At 34.9% G+C, this 18,521-nt stretch overlaps 2 protein-coding genes across 6 annotated transcripts in view; one reads left to right on the top strand and one right to left on the bottom strand.

Annotated features, from left to right (window-relative positions):
* Positions 1 to 3,028, top strand: part of Psgef (Protostome-specific GEF) — a 53,637-nt gene extending 50,609 nt beyond the window's left edge. The window contains exons 31-32 of the mRNA XM_026645424.2: positions 672 to 768; positions 2,052 to 3,028. Coding sequence (XP_026501209.2) covers positions 672 to 768; positions 2,052 to 2,129 — 175 coding nt within the window. The 3' untranslated portion in view covers positions 2,130 to 3,028. The remainder of the gene's footprint in view (positions 1 to 671; positions 769 to 2,051) is intronic.
* A 212-nt stretch (positions 3,029 to 3,240) lies between these two features.
* Pot (papillote) overlaps positions 3,241 to 18,521 on the bottom strand; it is a 74,695-nt gene continuing 59,414 nt past the window's right edge. For 3 of the 5 annotated variants that reach the window (XM_026645425.2, XM_064221023.1, XM_064221024.1), the window contains 17 exons: positions 15,915 to 16,053; positions 13,510 to 13,593; positions 13,105 to 13,242; positions 12,351 to 12,487; positions 11,156 to 11,361; positions 10,737 to 10,895; positions 10,150 to 10,306; positions 9,675 to 9,831; positions 9,015 to 9,125; positions 8,665 to 8,774; positions 8,284 to 8,558; positions 7,669 to 7,898; positions 7,138 to 7,362; positions 6,422 to 6,570; positions 6,117 to 6,248; positions 5,718 to 5,845; positions 3,241 to 5,502 (listed from right to left, as the gene is read on the bottom strand). In XM_026645425.2, coding sequence (XP_026501210.2) covers positions 5,429 to 5,502; positions 5,718 to 5,845; positions 6,117 to 6,248; positions 6,422 to 6,570; positions 7,138 to 7,362; positions 7,669 to 7,898; positions 8,284 to 8,558; positions 8,665 to 8,774; positions 9,015 to 9,125; positions 9,675 to 9,831; positions 10,150 to 10,306; positions 10,737 to 10,895; positions 11,156 to 11,361; positions 12,351 to 12,487; positions 13,105 to 13,242; positions 13,510 to 13,593; positions 15,915 to 16,046 — 2,604 coding nt within the window. In that variant the 5' untranslated portion in view covers positions 16,047 to 16,053 and the 3' untranslated portion in view covers positions 3,241 to 5,428. The remainder of the gene's footprint in view (positions 5,503 to 5,717; positions 5,846 to 6,116; positions 6,249 to 6,421; positions 6,571 to 7,137; positions 7,363 to 7,668; positions 7,899 to 8,283; positions 8,559 to 8,664; positions 8,775 to 9,014; positions 9,126 to 9,674; positions 9,832 to 10,149; positions 10,307 to 10,736; positions 10,896 to 11,155; positions 11,362 to 12,350; positions 12,488 to 13,104; positions 13,243 to 13,509; positions 13,594 to 15,914; positions 16,054 to 18,521) is intronic. The other 2 variants (XM_026645426.2, XM_026645427.2) reach the window with 2 other exon arrangements.

An 18,521-nucleotide genomic window follows, 5' to 3' on the forward strand; every position in this document is an offset into this window, starting at 1 on the left:
CCCACTGCTGGGCTAAGGCCTCCTCTCCCGTTGAGGAGAAGGTATGGAGCTTATTCCACCACGCTGCTCCAATGCGGGTTGGTGGAATACACATGTGGCAGAATTTCGTTGAAATTAAACACATGCAGGTTTCCTCACGATGTTTTCCTTCACCGCCGAGCACGAGATGAATTATAAACAAATTAAGCACATGTAAATTCAGTGGTGCCTGCCTGGGTTTGAACCCGAAATCATCGGTTAAGATGCACGCGTTCTAACCACTGGGCCATCTCGGCTCTTATAACAATAATTTAATACAATACAATTATTATTATTAATAAGATCCATAACAGTAATCATAATAGTAATTACTATTTATGGCTACGAGAAGAATGGCCCCAGATACAAGACGTAACGTCCAAGTAACTGGTGGGCAGCTCATTCATATTGTAAAGAATAGGTACCTGCTATTCTACTATGTCCAATGTGTCCAATGCAATCACTTATAATGGATATTTATTGGGAGACTCTTTGATTTATTTATTGGGAGACTCTTTATTGGGAGACTTGATTAAATAAAAAATACAATCAAACTTTAACAGAATAACTACAGCATAATTTGTAAATTTAAAAAAAATGTTGTATGTGAAACATGATTGGACACGTACGAATATTTGACACAACATCTGAAGCAGATTGGGATTCCTTCGTCGTCGAGCGTCCTCCGATAGCCCTCGCCGCGAACCTTTCGTCCTCAACGCCCGGCCGTTCTCGCCCCGCAGAACCACTGTGAGCAACAAAGGCTATTACAAGATATGCTTTGTCAATGGCCATGTCTAATGCACTAGCTTACTGTGCTCAGGTCGTTGTTGATTGCATTTCATCATCATCATCAATCATGTTGATGATTTAAAATATTTACTAACCGCTAAATATTTTTATGACCAAGTCTTCAAATATTTTGCAATTGTGTCGTATGTTAAATTAAAGTATCGTTACTTGTTATTTACTGAGATAAATAAAGCCATCAAAAGTCAAGACAAATCTGATGGTATGGTCAATTTAATCGGTCCCACGTTAACTCATTTTATACTGAACGGATCAAACGTCATTTTTTTAGTAAAGTGCAATCAATAACAGCCTTTGGATTGGCTGGATTTAAACAAACGTTCTACGGCTCGTAGCAAAAGTTTTGAAAGTGAAATTACGGAAATGAAATTGCAATTGCTAATTCGTGACGACAATTTATTTATATTAGGGAAAAGTCCAACTAATCGTAATTGTTTTTAAATTAAGAAGGAATCAAAATTCCAGTTTAGATAATATTTTTGTTATATCATAAAACATGACCAAAGAAATGGATTGGAAGAACGGAAACAAAATAATACTTTTCAGGTTGTTTAATTCCAAATTTTGTGATGGTCACCTTTATGATATAATTGAAATAATAGCATTAGGTTGTTATAGATTGAACGTTGAATCGGCCAGCAAAATGCCTTTTAAAATTAAAGTATACCAACTCTATTGTTACTGTGTGTATTGTCTAAATTATAATCGGCCTTTACCAATAATATTTGCCAAAATGTTATTTAGATTGTCTTTGCACTACGACTTTTCGTCTATTGTTCTTGCTTATTATCTAGTGTTTAAATCCAGCTTTTAAATAAATTAGATTTCTCGTTTCTGTTCTACGAACTGATCTGTCCATTTTGATGGAATGTTTTGAAATATATTTTTAATGAAATCCGTTCCGCTTTTCATTCACCCCGCTTCTTCGCTTTCCTTTTCCCTTTATCGAATAGTCCAACCATTTATTGTCATATGGCTGTGTAATTTAGTGTCATAGATTTTTTTCTCTCTCCACTTTTTTAAATCGATATATTATTTTGATAAGGAATGAAACAATAATGAGTTTATTCAACACTAATAAACTGCACATTCCCTTAACATTAGTGCAAGTTCACGAGCACTTTAATACAATTGAATACTAGATGATGAAATAGTTAAAGGAATAATGCATTATGCCTATGATAATGATTACCATTCACATGTCTAATATAATATTCTTACAGGAGAAACAATTCGAGAAACGATTCTGGAAACAAGTTACCAGAAGACGTCAATCTTGCGGCTCCATCAGCCAAATATAAGAGACTCAATGCTAATCTAAAAAGACTATACAATTTAAAAAAACATATAAGTGTTCATCGTCTTGTAATTAACGGTAATGATAGGAAGGTATGAAAAAGTAATAGGATTCATATTAATTTAGATAGTGACAGTCTCCACGTTTAAATTGGACAAGGTGAAAGACTATTGTGGCCACAAGCTAAAATTGAACGAGCGATTGAACCGAAGGCAACGAGTGATGTGAATGGTTAGATGATTGAACGAGTAGGTAGGATGCCAAAATTTGCCATGTGAGAGGATTTGCCAAATACTGACGAATGGGACCTGTCAAAATAACTTCATATCGTAGGTAGAAACCAAATTCGGTTGATCTAGACACTGCTGTAGATAGGAACTCTCTAAGGCCTAATGTACTAAAAATATTTATAAAACTGTCAATAGAACGGTTAAAAGTTTCTCGTAAATAGATGTAAATATAGCAACCGTTGTAGATAAGCTTTTTTAAAAGGCTTTATCTTTGTATAATAGTTGTTTTAGCTATTTTCTTGTAACGCTGTTGACTATTGGAAAATTAATGTCTTTCATACACTTCGTGGTTAAGTAGGTATTTATTAAGTGTAAAAACAAACCCTGTGTATTTTGATTTCTAAACATTTTAGAGCTTATATAAAGTTTCCTTTTTTAGAAAATTTGAAATAATATTTACAAATAAACGATTTGTAAATGGCTTCTCTTCGATATCTTTGAAAATGATCAATGTTTTCATGTCATTTAATAAACTTTTAGATATATTGGAGTTGTATTAAAATAAATCGTCGAATTTATTATTTTTAAAACAATATTGTACCTAAGGGTGACTTTTAACATGTCCTTTGTATGTTTCTCGTTTCCGACGTCACAAATAAACTTCTTAAATTTCTTGATATGCTTTCATTTTTAACCTATGCCTTGTGATCGAGAAAACACTTCACTGAATGGAACTGCTACCATCAAAATATTATCAGAATTTTTATCCAAAGTGAAATGAACAAAAGTATCTTATTTTATGTCTTTTTATATATTTTATAACACGATTTTAGCCTACCGTAACATAATGGTTATATTAAAAATGGGATTAAAAAAAACAAAATGAAATGTTAAGGCACGTATATTGATTAAAATTATCAAAATACAATATAATCAGTATGTAAATATGTATTTAGGTCATTTATCTCCTTAGCACCGCTTACTTTTTATTATCTCGTTAGTTTTACTTAATAATTGTCAAAGTCAAAACATATATATATATAAAAATAAAATGAAAACTATTTTCTATATTTTTTGAATTTGAACTTTATGGCTATGTTATTAAGATTCATTTCATTTTCTGTCATATGTTATAAGCACATCTTGAGCACTATAAACATACCTTCTCCCATACAACCCACACATACATAGCAATCGAGGCAAGAATGATATTTTAAAATTATAGACTTAGAAAGATTTTTACACACGAAACAAAAAAATATTTTTCGTTATAATAAGTCTGTATATCAGGAGTGTCTATTAAAATTATTTTAATAATTTTAAGCGCACGACTTGCCTCAGCTGCTAGGTTTTTTTACAATCCATTGTATAAAATATTTACAACTAAATAAAAAATGAAACACCACTGGTTATACATAAAGGCAAAATTTGAAGCTAAAATATTTGGCACAGTGGTAGTTTACCTTATACAGATAGAATTATTAAAAAAAAAGATGATTAAATAGATATGTCAAATTTACTTGAAGCAAAATACAAAGTTGGAAAACTGAGTTGATTGTTTAAAACTATAAACTCGCTTGTACTAAAGGTATCTTTATATTGATTTCCTTTTATTGTATTCGTTTTAAAATACAAATTAAAAATACAACCAAGTTTTCGTATATTGATTAATATAATTTTAATAAAACATTTTATAATTACACGATTTGTCCACTTGATTTTCTTAACGAATAACTTTTTATAAATGTGTACAAAAAATATAATTGCAATTTAAATATGAATGTATTGATATTACTAAATATCTATTGGACGGACCAAAATATTTATTTATTTACAAAAATGTAAACTCCAATAATAATGACTATGTCTACGTACTAATATTTCATAAACGAAGATATATAATTAAATTTAAGCGTTTTTTATTAGAGCGTACTATTAGTCTTGTTATCCTAATGTATTACATTAAAAGAAATTGGACGGATAGACAGATCACTTTAAATGAAATTACAATAATCGATTTGTTTCCTACGATAATTGAACCAAAATCAATTATAATAGATTATAAACATAAATTGTATTTATATTTATAGTTGCAACATTAACGATACTGGCAACTATAAACTATTTAGAACACAAAATCCTTACCTATATCTATCATTGCCATGCAAAAAAAAAAATATAAACAATTAAAATAAATCCATTTAAATTTGAATTTATTTTAAATGAATTAGTTACCAAATTTACATTTGACTTTGATAATACGATTGGTTACGAAGTAGGCGAAGATTTCAATAAGTATTCAACTAGTTGCCAAGCGGAGTTTCACTCGCTTTTTAAACCTGACGATTGGGTTAGCCGTCAGGTTTTTTGAAGTACGCTAATTTTAGGTATAAACAGTCATCTATCAGTCCTTCCTTGAAGTTTCAGCTTGCAGCATACTGCTAATTTCATCAAATTCGGTTCAGCAGCTTGGCCGTGAAAAAGTAACAGACAGACAGAGTTGCTTTCACGTTTATAATATTATCATAGATGATAAATAAACACAATCTATATCTTACAACACTTCCATAAATTAGTGAACCGTGTAGAAATTTTGTTCGCCAGCTTCCTAACTACATGTAATCTGAAAAATAATTGGAAATGACCCAACATAACCCTATGAGGCAGTGTTTATCATATACAATAATTAAAGATGGTTTATATTTTTTCATCATCTATAAGGGCCATAGTTTCAGGTCTCTAGATTTAAAGAGATGATTATTGATAGATGACATATTCATGACGTTTGTGTTGACAAACGTCATGGATATGTCCCTATTTTATATTTATATACTTTAAATGGCCTTATTTGAATTACTCATTCGATATCGTTCAAAATAATTCCCGATTATAACTTAATTGGCATTAGGACAAACGATGACGTTCCGGTCTTTTCGTTCATTCATTCATAACATTGGCGTATCTTGCATTGTTGTTATCGCATTGATCGATTTCCAATCATCCACGATCAATTCCGACTACCGAATGGTTAATTAAAATTGGTTATTCGATTGTGTGGACTCAGATCTCATTATTAGTCCCGCCATTCTCGTGACGCTTGGAACGTACGAACTTCAGATGACGTGAAGGTGGTCACGCCTTGGGAACCTGAAAACATAAATAATATCAACGAAATGCCTTCTCATAATTATATTTATTACTCTTTTTTTACGACTTAACGCCCAAAGCTAAGAGTAAAGTTTCAATCTAGTTTTAATTCTAAACATTTATGAGTTATATTTCTAGTCTCAGTCGGAAACCACACGTCGAAAGAATAGTTCTGCCCAGCAATGGGGGCTTCACACGGTGTCACGAGAGCGTACCTCTGCCCCTGCGGCCGGGCGTGGGCGTGACGTCCCCGTCGGGCGCCGTCCACTGCTCGGTGAGCTCGGTGGCGGAGCGCGCCAGCGACGGCTGGCTCACGGAGCGGTGCAGCGAGTGGCGCCACGACCTGCCGACCGAAACGGAAATCGTCAAATATTGGCCATATTACACAATTACTACGATATAAGCAATATTTATTTTGGATTAACTAACACATGACTCTAGTGGTATTATTTTTAAGCACCACCTGAAAGACACGTTTGTTACAGCTATAACGAAAAATTACATAAGTTTGATTTTAAATTAAATAGAACTGTAAAAACTACTCGATCACAATGTTATTTATATCTTACTTATTTTTTTTTTATTTAACCTAGTATTCACTATATTTTACTTACGGGTTATGAGGGTACTGGTGCTCGGAGTCACTGTCGTCGTCGTAGTACCTGCCGAGTAGCGTGCCCGCCGACACTTCGGAGTGAGTGTCCGCCTGTTCTCGCGCGTAATCGACCATCATTTCCGACATCGACCTGTAACGCAGGAAGTACTCTTAACAATCCTTTAAATTACATTTACATCAGAAAAGCATTCTTTCAACTCAACTCTGGAAAATGATAACAGAGTCGCCTTAATCTGACCGAGTCTGAAATAAGCAAATTCCGAAGTAAAATCGTTAGATCTCGGCTCTCCGACAAGATGCTACCTCATGTCTCCGTGGTCGCTGCGGTAGGAGGAGCGCCGGGAGCGCGGCGGGTCGCGCAGGGAGGCGGCGTCGCTGTCGTACTCGTACAGCGTGGGCAGCGAGCTGCGCCGCGACCGGGACTCCCACTCAGACTTCTTGCGGTACCGGTTCTGCGGATACGGCTCCGGTTACGGTGTGTTTGTTATTACATGGGCATACTTGTGTAGTCTCGGGTTCGCATGTTAGTAATGAAATTTTGTTTTTTATTGAATTTTCTAAAACGGAGGGTTTATTTTGTTGCACGTTAAAGTCGATCCGATAGCGTTTTGATTCATAAAAGAAGGAAATCGATTATAACATTTCCCATTTTCATCTGTACAATATATTAACAAATCGACAAATGAATGAGTACATTGAGAAGGTGCTCATAACGCTATGACCTGACAATCGCGGTTTCGACTGCATTGAATCAAATCTTTGAATTAAATTGAATCTCGTATCTTCATGTTACAGGATTGAATTTAATTGGTACCGAGAAGAACTAACAGACACTCCGTAGTCCCAATTTTCTCAAATGAAATAATTACATTAACTATGGATGTATATTTAATTGCCCAGCTTTAAATATTCATCCAAAATCTAATTACGAACACAAATACCATCTTATATTGAAACACTTAGTATGGAAACTCAAATCGAATATACGGATCTGTAGACCTTAAGTGGTCTCGACCTACCTTAGGCTTGTCGGGTGGGGGAGCCAGAATACGTATGATAACCTCCCACTTGGGCGGCGCGTACAACGGGGCGAAGCGATGGTCGTGCGCCACTCGAGTGAAGTCCTCGCGTGTGGAGGAGCGAGCCAGTTCCCGGCGGAGAGTGCTCTCGTGTGTTATCAGCTCGCGCCAGCGGAGACGTTCCTCGCGGGTGAGGCGGTACGATCGCTCCGTTTCTAAGAGCACCTGCAAAAAAAATTCGTTGTATTCATATATCATATATATTTACTTGGTTTCAAACTCAGATCTGTCAGTTACCAGAAATGTTTTTATATAACCGTATTAAGAGTATATATTCTGCTGTTTACCACTGTGCAGCTATACCCACGTTAAATTTATTTTCTTAATAATCCTGTAAATACATAATATTCTTATCCACGTCCCAGTCATCCCAAGAACGGTGTAGTGGATGAGGTAACAGACAGACGGAGTCTTATTAACATTCATAATATTAAAAAAGAAATATAATTTTGTTTTATTTAGATTTTTCACCTCATCCTGTGCTTCTGTCTTCAACACCCTGGTAAGAACGTTCCAGTTTGGTGGCACCGGTGGGGCTGGAGTCGGTTCTGCTACATCTTCGTCATCTTCTTCTCTGTACAAGGGATTACGTGCGGGCGGCAGCTCAGGCAGTAAGGGCAGATCGGGAGATGATGGTGACGGGTATACCGCACCCGTCTGCTTGATCAGCTCAGGGGAGAACAGATCTGGACCACCTTTACCTGCAAAATTTTATTAATATTATGTTTTGTTTTGTATTTTCGTTACCACTTAGTCCTAGAAGAGTAGAACGGGATTACCGCAATCGTTAAGTCAATTTTGTGAAGCGTTCACAAGTTTGAACTCAGTCATGCCGTAAAAAAAATGCAGCTTACAGTACGCAAATCCAAAAAATGTGATATTATCAATATAATAATGTTTTTTTTTTTCATGAATAATCACTTTTTATCATACTCGATATGCGGACACATTTTTATTTTATTTTATTACGAACATAAATCCGATTATAGAATCAACATTCTGAAGTGACTAAAATAAAATAACGGTCTCATATACAATTGCGTGTAAGTATCTTAAATAAAAAAATATAGTTTTATAAATTCTTACCAATGTACTTCTGAGGCGGTAGCGACAACGGCACCCTCTCCATCTTCGGTGTCAGCGTCATGCCAGAGGCGCTGCTGATGTCCGAGAAGTTCTCCCACTGCGCGTCAGGCAGTGTGTGGTTGCGGATGGTCACGTCGAACTGCGGCGGCGGAGGTGGCACCTGGCGGTACTCCGTGACCAGCCGCTTGTGGCGCTCGATGTCCTCGATCGTTTTCTTCTCGGTTATCGTGCGGAGGAACACGTCGTCTACTACGTGAGAGGTTATTTCGGGTTTCCTGAAAAATAATATTATCGATATTAAATATCATAAATTATTGTGACACTTGAATGCAATTATATTTTAAGGAATGTACGTCAGAATAATCGTCACAGAGATCTTACCTAGCAGGCATAATGGGTGTTTCGGAAATGGGCTCAAGGCTTTCCATGAGCATTTCTTGCTCCTCAGTTTCCAGACGTTCCTTCATCACAGGAGGTGGTGGAGGAGGTTTCTGATCCAAAAATTATCATAAATATCGAATTGCTAATATTTTTACAAGCAGTAAGCCAGAAAGCAAATCTACATAATTAGAAAATCTTCAAGTCTGGATTCTAACAAAAAAGATCTAAGTAGCAGCGTAAGTTGACATAATTCCTAAAGACAAAAGTCAAACCCCACAAATAACACCGTCACCGAATATGATCCGAGAAAAAACGCCATCACCAAACAAACGATACGACGTCATGAATACCTTGATGTGGAACATTCTCGCGTGCGACCTGTCAGTGACTTCGGTGACGGAGTGCGTGTCCGTCATCTCCGTGTTGAGGGACGCGATGGAGCGCGGACGACGCGCCCAATCCTGGTTAGTGATATGGTAGTGCACTTATGTGACGATGACAATAACGTGAATGTTACTACTTAATGTAGATGATATGGTACCATATAAGAACACTCATGATATTTTTATTAAACCATCACAAATATGTTCTGGAATATTTAGAAATAAAGTAAGATGTGTGGACGGAAAGAAGTGATTAGTTTTGTCGTATTTTATTAATTATAATCGAAATAAAATGTTAATCCTGCCTATGTATAAGATAGAAGTTCATGTACATATGTCACAAATAGATATATAATAATAATAACAATAAATAAATATTGGACAACATCACATACATTATTCTGTTCCCATTGTAAGTAGCTAAAGCACTTGTGTTATGGAAAATCAGAAGGAACGACGGTACCACAAACAGCCAGACCCAAGACAACATAGAAAACTAAAGAACTTTTTCTACATCGACTCGGCCGGGAATCGAACCCATTCAATCGTTTGAGAATGACTTCTTCATACTTTCGAGCTCCTCACGTCGACAGATTCTCCAGTAACATTTAGTATAGCCGTGGTCACCTGTCGCTCCCTGCTGACTTCGGAGTAGAGCGCGGGCGGGCGCGGCGGGCGCGCGGGCGGCTCGGCGCGGGCGGCGCGCGCCGGCAGCGGCAGCGCGCCCGGCGACACGGTGCGCACTGACTCCTGGCGCTCGTGTTCATCTAACGTTGTCATTTGCCTAAACAATCGTTTACATTAACTCATTATTCGAAGAAAACGTTTCACATTGAAGGAATTACAAACTCCATGCGGTCGTGATGTGTGTTTTAACTATTTTTAGTTTTTATTTGTGTCTAATAGAGGCCTCGATGTAAGTAATTCTTATGTAAATTAACGTTTTAAATCAGTAATATTTTAAAATAGGCGACTATTTTATTACAAACTTTGGCAAAAAAGTATTATATTTAAAAGGAGTCCCGCAAGGATATTTTCTTAGACCGTTATATTTAAATGTGTTTGCTAACTGAAACGAAACGATTCACGCTAATCGACTTACCTCATGCTACCGCCGTCAACCTCAGTGGTAGTGATGGTCGAGATGGGGGAAGGTGGGGCAGGTGGTCGTTGTACTCGTACGCGTACGTCGAAGGCTGGTGCGCCTGCTTGGGAGTGCATGCGCGAGTGAGCACTTGTTTCGTGAGATTCGCCATAACCTGTTAGCGGTTTAATATTTGTTAGGACGTTAATTTATGCATGTATGCGTATTAGATGAAGTTTTTATAAAATAATATGGTAAATAACTAAATGATTACTAACAGTATTTATAACGGGATATATACCATGTTTTTTATTTTTATCGAGCTCCATCAAATAAAAATAAAAAACATGGTAATATATACCGTTATAAATACTATTAGTAATAAAAATAACCACGTTAATTAAAAAAAAAAAACTAAATGATTTCTTTGAACAAAATGAGTTTAAGATTAAAAACATGAAACACTTTTTATTATTTATTATGTTTTTTTACGTTATTTTCCCAATGTAATATATTTTGTAAAATTTGAATTATTTACAATTATATTAAAGACTTATTGGCGAAAATATAAAAAAAAAATTAAGAAAAAATTGCCGATCACTCACCCTCGCTCTGGTACTCGTCAATCATGAAGGCCTGGTTGACGTGCGCCTCCGCCTCGCTGGGCGTCTCCGACGGGTAGTCAGACGGTATCGTGTCGGACGCGACGCTGGCGCTCTCCGCCGTCACCGGGTACACGGGGTGCGCGCGAGGGATCTTTACCTCTATTAACACAATTAGATGAGTTTATTTATTTTATTTTCGGAAAACGTACAGCTTAACACACACGCAAACATTTGATACCAAAATAAGTCTCACATTAGCAAACTAAGTAGGTTTCTCAGTAGAAGTTTCAAAATACTCGCCTACTAAGTATTAAAACCTGATCTCCAATTATTTGTGTTTATATACAATTTTATGCGTTGGAATTAAATACATTTTTAGTAACAACTCTGCAAAATATATATCGTGAAACACATATTACCTTGAATACTCTCTCTACTGATAATTGAAGCTGAGGAATCATCGATGAGTCTTCTCGGCGCCGGCAGGGCACGTCTCCTCAGACACAGGTAGGAGACTCCCAAACCCAGCAGCATTAGGGTCAGGAAGAGGATGGCACAGATGATCATGAGAATATGAGTGCCAGCGAGTGGAGCCTTCGCTGGGAGCGCTCCCTTGGCTTCTGGCCTGATGAGAAATATAAATTAATATAGTCTATGCTAATGTACTAATACTATTGTGATGTTGTAAAATTTGTTTTTTTGTATGCTGGTACTAATGATCAGATTCTAAAAATATTGCATTCGTAGAAATCTACATTAATTCTGAGAGCTGCAAATGATATGCATAACCTGTAACTTTATTTATTAATAAAATGCACCTGCACGAAGCGAGAGCGGTTCGCTAGTATATTATTATAATTAATAATATAATAACTATAAATATATAAATAAAACACACAAACACACGTGATGTGTACATTGTTTCGCAACTAAGTGCAGTGATTGCAGCCAATAATTACATGTATTGGTGGGAAAAATAAAACATATTATAATTATGTTTTTGGCGCTTGTAATTTCACGCCTCAATGCCCCGAAGGATCAACGGAGAACAATAATTATTATAAAGTAGCGGATGGCGTGCGATCAGATAAGAGCCCTTTAAAATACTCACTGACGTTATCTGTTAGAGGAAGTGCTCTTGCGTAAAATATCAAGGAAAACGCATACATGTTTTAAAAAAAAAAATTATAATATTTTACTTCATTCTATATTCATATATAAATTAAAAATTGTACAACAGATCTAAAAAACTGTGTGCACTTTGATTTAGGCACGCCACTTTAACATATTATTTATTTAGGAGTTTTACTTTACTTGGTTAGGACTGTGTAAGTACTACCCTCTCATTATTTATTCTACCTCAAACAGCCATGTGTAGCCATGTTATGTTCTGGTTTGAATGGGGAGTGAACTATTGTAGTTATAGGTTCAAGGGAGAACTTCTTAGTTGCCAAGGTTGCTGGTGAATTGGTGATTAATATTTTATACATGAACAATGTCTATGGCGGTGGTGATCACTTATCGTCAGATGACCAATTTGACTAAAGTGAATTGTTCACTTGGAAGTTGACACTGTAAAACCTCTTAATACTAGTACTCTGTAAATTTACATACGTGTATATGAGAGGGTTGAAGACTGGCACGATGGGGGGTGGATAACGACAAACGATAGTGATGACCTCGTCTCCGTCCATTTCCAGTCCTGGGTGAAATCTCACGACGATATTGTTGGTAAAAACTCGGAGAGGATCCTGAAATATTTTAAGAATAGATTTCGTAAGACTTTTTTGTTTACAAAACAACTTTAATAATTTTTGGCCCTGGTTCAGTATTAATCTAAGGTCCCATCTCAATTTCTTTGTTATTGAATATTATCAAGGTTTTATTTTAAGTGTTAATTCAAGCACCTCTTTTAAGTAATATTCCTTTTTTATAATTAGATACCCATATCATTATTAGTCCTCGTATAAGACGAATATTTATATTAACAATTTAATTTAATCCTATGCCTTTGTGGATTCCTTACAATTTATAGTACATTTTATAATTAATTAGTAATTAAAAAAAGAGCCGTGATGGCCCAGCGATTACAAAACGGGAATCTTAACCGATGATTCTGAGTTCAAATCCAGAGCCAACATCACTTCATGGGCTCAATTTGAATGTATAATTTATCTCATGCTTTTTGGTAATGGAAGACATCGTGAGGAAATTTTCACGTGGTAAATGAGAATCACACGTATCTACTAACCGTCATTGGAGAAGCGTGGTGGAATGAGAAAAGGCCTTCGGCCAGCAGTGGACCGTTGACAGGCTGTTACTTTACTTGTTTTACTTTAGTTATATTAATAGTTATATCGTCAATTACCTGTTTGGTACCACATCCCTTTAACGGCAGCTCTAGTTTGTATGAAGTAGCGCCCTTGCCAGCTACTTGGCACGCTGAGTGACGATCGAAATCAGCATACGCGATACCGTAGAATTTTTCATTGAATTTCAGTTCGATCTAAAAAAAATACAAATATAAATGTATGCATCAATTTTAAATCGCAGTTTTAGATGGATTTCAATTGCAAACACCGCTTGAAGCATTAAGCAAATGAAATATTAGGCGAGGTATACCTTCACGAGAAGTCCTGTCGAAATTTGTCGGACGTAATTTTGTCACAAGATTTCCTACCAGACCAATTATATTTATTTTAAAAGTAAATTGATAATAATTGTTGTTTATTTATTACAATATTTCCAATCTTAAGTAACGTGTAATAATAACCTGCATAGACCCAGCAGCGCAATTCAAAGTTGCTCTCGTTCGGTTCAAGAAGATAACAGGACTCAAGTCATCTAACTTCGTCACCTGTAATTAAATATAATTATGATTAAATTCATTAGAAGAAACGGCTTCCTTCAAATATACATATTTTTTTATTATTTAACAATTGAAAAATATTTCACCGAAATTGCCCACGAACTTAAGTGCTCTTTAAATTTAATCCTCTTCAGGAATTAGGAAACGCAAGATTCCATGCTTCTAAACTAATTGCTAATCAGTGAATCAGACAGCCAGCGTTTTATAAAATGTCAAAATAACTTTTTTTTAACAAAGTTACAGGCTATTCTTTTCTTTCTGATGGTTAGTTTTCATAATTAGCACAAAGTAATAAAAATAAAGCACTTCGGACCGAATCAATTTTCCACAAACCATATACGCTGCTCACTCACGAGTTCTGTGAGTAACTTCATGAATAACTAGTCCTCGAACTTGCATTAGGTTCCTCTGTGCCTTAGCCATTGTGAAACTTACTTGAGTAAGTTTTATTTAGACTTAAGTCTAAGTTCTATATACATTTTGCATGTTCCTTTTGTCAATGACAAACATATTTTTTGGATTTTCAATTGTATATTATTAACATTGTCATTCTACAAGATTATTGAGTTTCTAACCGGTTCTTGACGGTGGAAGTTACATTCAGAACCAGTGGTGTAAGTAGTATAATAACATTACAAATAATCCTGCAAAATGACGATTCAAATGTGCTTGTGATTTGAAATGATTTTAGAGCGTTCGTTTATAGCCATTTGAAAGAAATATTTTTGGATGTAATAAACTTGAGTTCAGATTCTGTTTGGTGCAATTTCTTACGTTATATAGACTGCGTAATTTAATTTAATTTTCTTCAAGTTTAAAGTTGTCTGAAGAAGATATGGTTTCTCAGTATTTACCGACTCTAGACCAAAAACATTAAAATTGTGTATTATATTTAGCTTTTGCTTCGCGGCGATCGTCATAAATCCACATAACTAATTATTCGCCTATGGCGATTTTCTTGGAGCACATTTCCATTTACCCACGAACTTGAAACGTCCAACACTACGACAATGCGTATGTCCATTTAACATAAGTTGATTTCAAAGAATCTTAAGTCGAAACGTTACTTTTAATTTTAAAACCAGAATTAATTTAAATTTAATTAATAAAAAAATTATTATATTATATAATAATAATATATCTTGATTGACAGCCACTTAAGAAATATTATAGACCACGAATGTGTACACAGACATAGTTGCCCTTTATATACCTCCACTCTCATTTTATTTTATTTTAATTTATTTTCAATAGGACAACCAACAGTAGATACAATATCACATCAAATTAAAAAAATTACATTTCAAAATTATCTTGGCAAATGTTCTACTATTTGCAGGCAGTCTCACCATGTCCACACATTGCACAATATGTATTAAAAATATAAATTAAACATAATCAATGATTCGAGATAAGAATTATAATACATTTTTTAACTATCATATAGTAAATAATAATTAATGAATAAGTAAGGGTCTCAACAAGCATCTGGCTTTGCTGTTCGAGGCACGGGTATGCCAGCAAATGCAAACTCCAGAGCCGATTTTTGGACAGAAAAACCTAATAACATTGGGCCGACCAGAAGTTGGGACCTTTACCTCTAAGGCACTAATCCAACAACGCTGTCTTTTTTGTCTGATCAAATAACATAAACGTCTTCGTATTAAATAAATAAATAAAAAAATATTGGACAACATCACATACAGTACTCTGATCCCAATGTATGTAGCTAAAGCACTTGTGTTATGGAAAATCAGAAGTCATAGAAAACTAATGAACTTTTTCTACATCGAATCGGCCGGGAATCGAACCTGGGACCTCGGAGAGGTACCTATGAAAATCGGTGTACCACTACTCGACAACGGAGGTCGTGGGAATTAATATTATATATATTGTAATGTATGTAATATTAATTCCGAATTTAACATCGTATTCGTTACAATGGAACCGCGTTAAGCGATATTATCTATAAATAGCGCATCCATCACCTCGTTTAGGTCAAGAACAATGTGCCGTAAACGTTGCAAGTCTTAGCTTTTTTATGGAGCTATTATAGTAAGCCTATAATTACTATTTGTCTAGATTTCATACGATTTAAACTTTGTGTTTCATTGTTTTCCTGAAGTACGCATTGTTTTATTTACTTATTCGTTACAAATAATTCGATATTTAAAAAAACATACTTTCAATTATCAATAAACATTATGCTTTGATGTAATGAATTTTAAAAAATATTTTGAAAACCTGGTTGTTCGTTTTTTAAATAGTTTTTTTTTTATTTATTTATTTAAATTGATTAAAGTTTTTACCTTTCCATCCAAAATAGTTTGCTCCGGCAGTCCATCCCCTTGGTATTCGATATTGTTCGCCTGCGATCCGTAGTTGGACTGCGCGTACGCAACCGACAGCGCACATGCCAATACACACCACAAAAGAGCCATATTTAATCTGAAACAATAAAATATAACATTTTAGATATTTAAAAATGAGTAAATCATACACAAGATCAGAACATCTGAGTAACAGAGACATTAACGAACAACAAACAAACAGAATCACTATATCATTATAACTTAAAGAGGTTTTCGTTTCAATTCATTGAAAGTCTTATAAAACAATTTTATTACGTAAAAGCTAAAATTCTTTCCCATTCTTGGAATTGTTTCGCTTTGTTTTGTCCCTGTCATCGCGAGAAGTTTAGCTTTCAGAGAGCTTAAATTGATTCACATCCGTGTATTAAGTAACAAAAAAAATTATGTAGATGTTTAATTGTTTTATTGCAGTTTCTATTTCAAGCCAAATCAAAAATTCATGATCAAATGATCCTTCATAGTACACAACTTACAATAATTTAATTGTATGTGCTGTACTACGTAAGCAAGATTAAACTCGAATTTCAGAAACGCTGATCAAAGTCGGATTTACTATTTAGGGTTCATCTGAACGTTAATAGGTCACCTTTGGCGTCATCGGCTGCTACCGACCAAAGACCTGATTAGAGTTAAATCAGTTAAATAATATTTATTATTATTCTAATTTGTCTATAAAATATTTAAAGTATTATTTTATGTAGCTTGCGTTCTTTGAGACATATAAAAACAAGACATAAGGAATACGCGCAGCAATGATATATGACATTTCGAGAGGATAATCTCAACAAGGACGTCGAGCGCCGACAGTCGCCCACCGCGCTAACCTTTCACCGTACCCACACAAGCCTAGACTAGGGTGACCAACTGTATTGGAAAATAATAATAAGAGGATCATTCATTTTTAACAAAAAAAATCCTTAATTTGAAAGGCGAATTGTGTACCCAGTTAAATTCAATTTTTATTTCACAAATAATATGCTAATTAAATTTAGAGTCGTGGTTTTAGGCTTGTTAAAGTTATAAAAAATGCTGTCTTTTTCGTTGCAATTTGAAACTTAGACGTAGTTTACGTTATGCACCTTCCACCCACCGGCTCGGAGCTGGTTGGCATTTACACAATATATTTAGCTACTTACACAAAATGCACTAAATACACACTATAAATATAATTATATACTACTTATTAAATTTAGGTCGGTATCGGTGTGCTTTGAAGTCAGATATTCTTGATACTCCTAAGAATATTTATTTTGCGCATGTGGTGATAGCACACAAATGGAGAAGCATGCGTGGTGTATTTGTAATATTATTATTTTATTCTATTGTACCTATTATTACTAAATAAAAATATATCTTTAACTCATTTATCCATGAATATTATTAATTTTAGCTACCCTATTCTCAGCAGTAATTTTATAATAAGCTTCTAGCGCCACGCCCTAGCTTCTTATAGAGTCTTCGTGTGGTTGCTTAACGCTTTTCTAAAATCAGAAGGTTATTTTTAATATATTCTGTACATGTTTATGTCATATAAATTTTAAAGTGCATATTAATCAAAAATTACAGACAAATTAGGAGACCTATATATTGTATATTTATGTGAAGTTATAAGATAATAATTTAAATATATAAATAAATTTATCCATGTTAATTTTTATACTAATAGCACAGCATTCATTGTCCGGGGGTTAATTCTACTAACATATAACAATTATGCTTCGTACCCAATTTTATTCCAATGCAACTTCGATTATTCCTCACAGAAATATAACTTAGCTTAATCATAACTTAGGGCCAATTCTACTTATTTATACAGGAACCCTAACTGGATTTGTGATAGAATAGGAAAAAGACTGAACGGCAACGAATACGTTTCGATTCGATTGCGTGACAATTTATTAGAAGATCCTGAGGTTTCAAAACGCCAGGAAAAAGCGATTGGGTTTTTCCGTCTAAAAATTCTCAGAAGCAGTCCAGTGTTTTTTTCCCATGCTTTAGAAAGAACGTAATGATTTTAGTTCTGCTCCTGAACTCTTTCCTGTAGAGAGTTGAGTTGAGTTTAGGTTTCCGTACCATCGTGACACTCGGATAAAATAGAGAGTGCACCCGTCTTTGGCCGCACACGTGCTAAGTATCAAGAGGACATTATCGCGTATAACCACATCTTATTACTTACATTTAAATCAAGTCAAAAGTTAATATAGTATCAATAAAACGATCATGCAATTAAAGGCCATTGTGATTAAGAATCGACCACAAAAACTCAGTGAAAGCAAATAATTAACTTTAATTGTATGTCTTTAATTTCGCCGTGGGAACTCACTCAGTTGTCTCGGCGCTTAGCATCTTAGTAATCATCGCAATAATGTAACAACGATCTCTGCCGATTCTCGAATCGTAAAAGCATTGGTGTATCATTAAAGTTTTTTGCTTTATTGCTATTGTATAGCCGTTATGCTCGTATTTCAGCACTGATGAAACGATTTTTTTTTTATTTTATTTGACCGAACGAACAATTGACTGTTTATATAATGTTGACATTAA

Source organism: Vanessa tameamea, chromosome 5, assembly GCF_037043105.1.
Source record: "Vanessa tameamea isolate UH-Manoa-2023 chromosome 5, ilVanTame1 primary haplotype, whole genome shotgun sequence".
NCBI lineage: Eukaryota > Metazoa > Arthropoda > Insecta > Lepidoptera > Nymphalidae > Vanessa > Vanessa tameamea.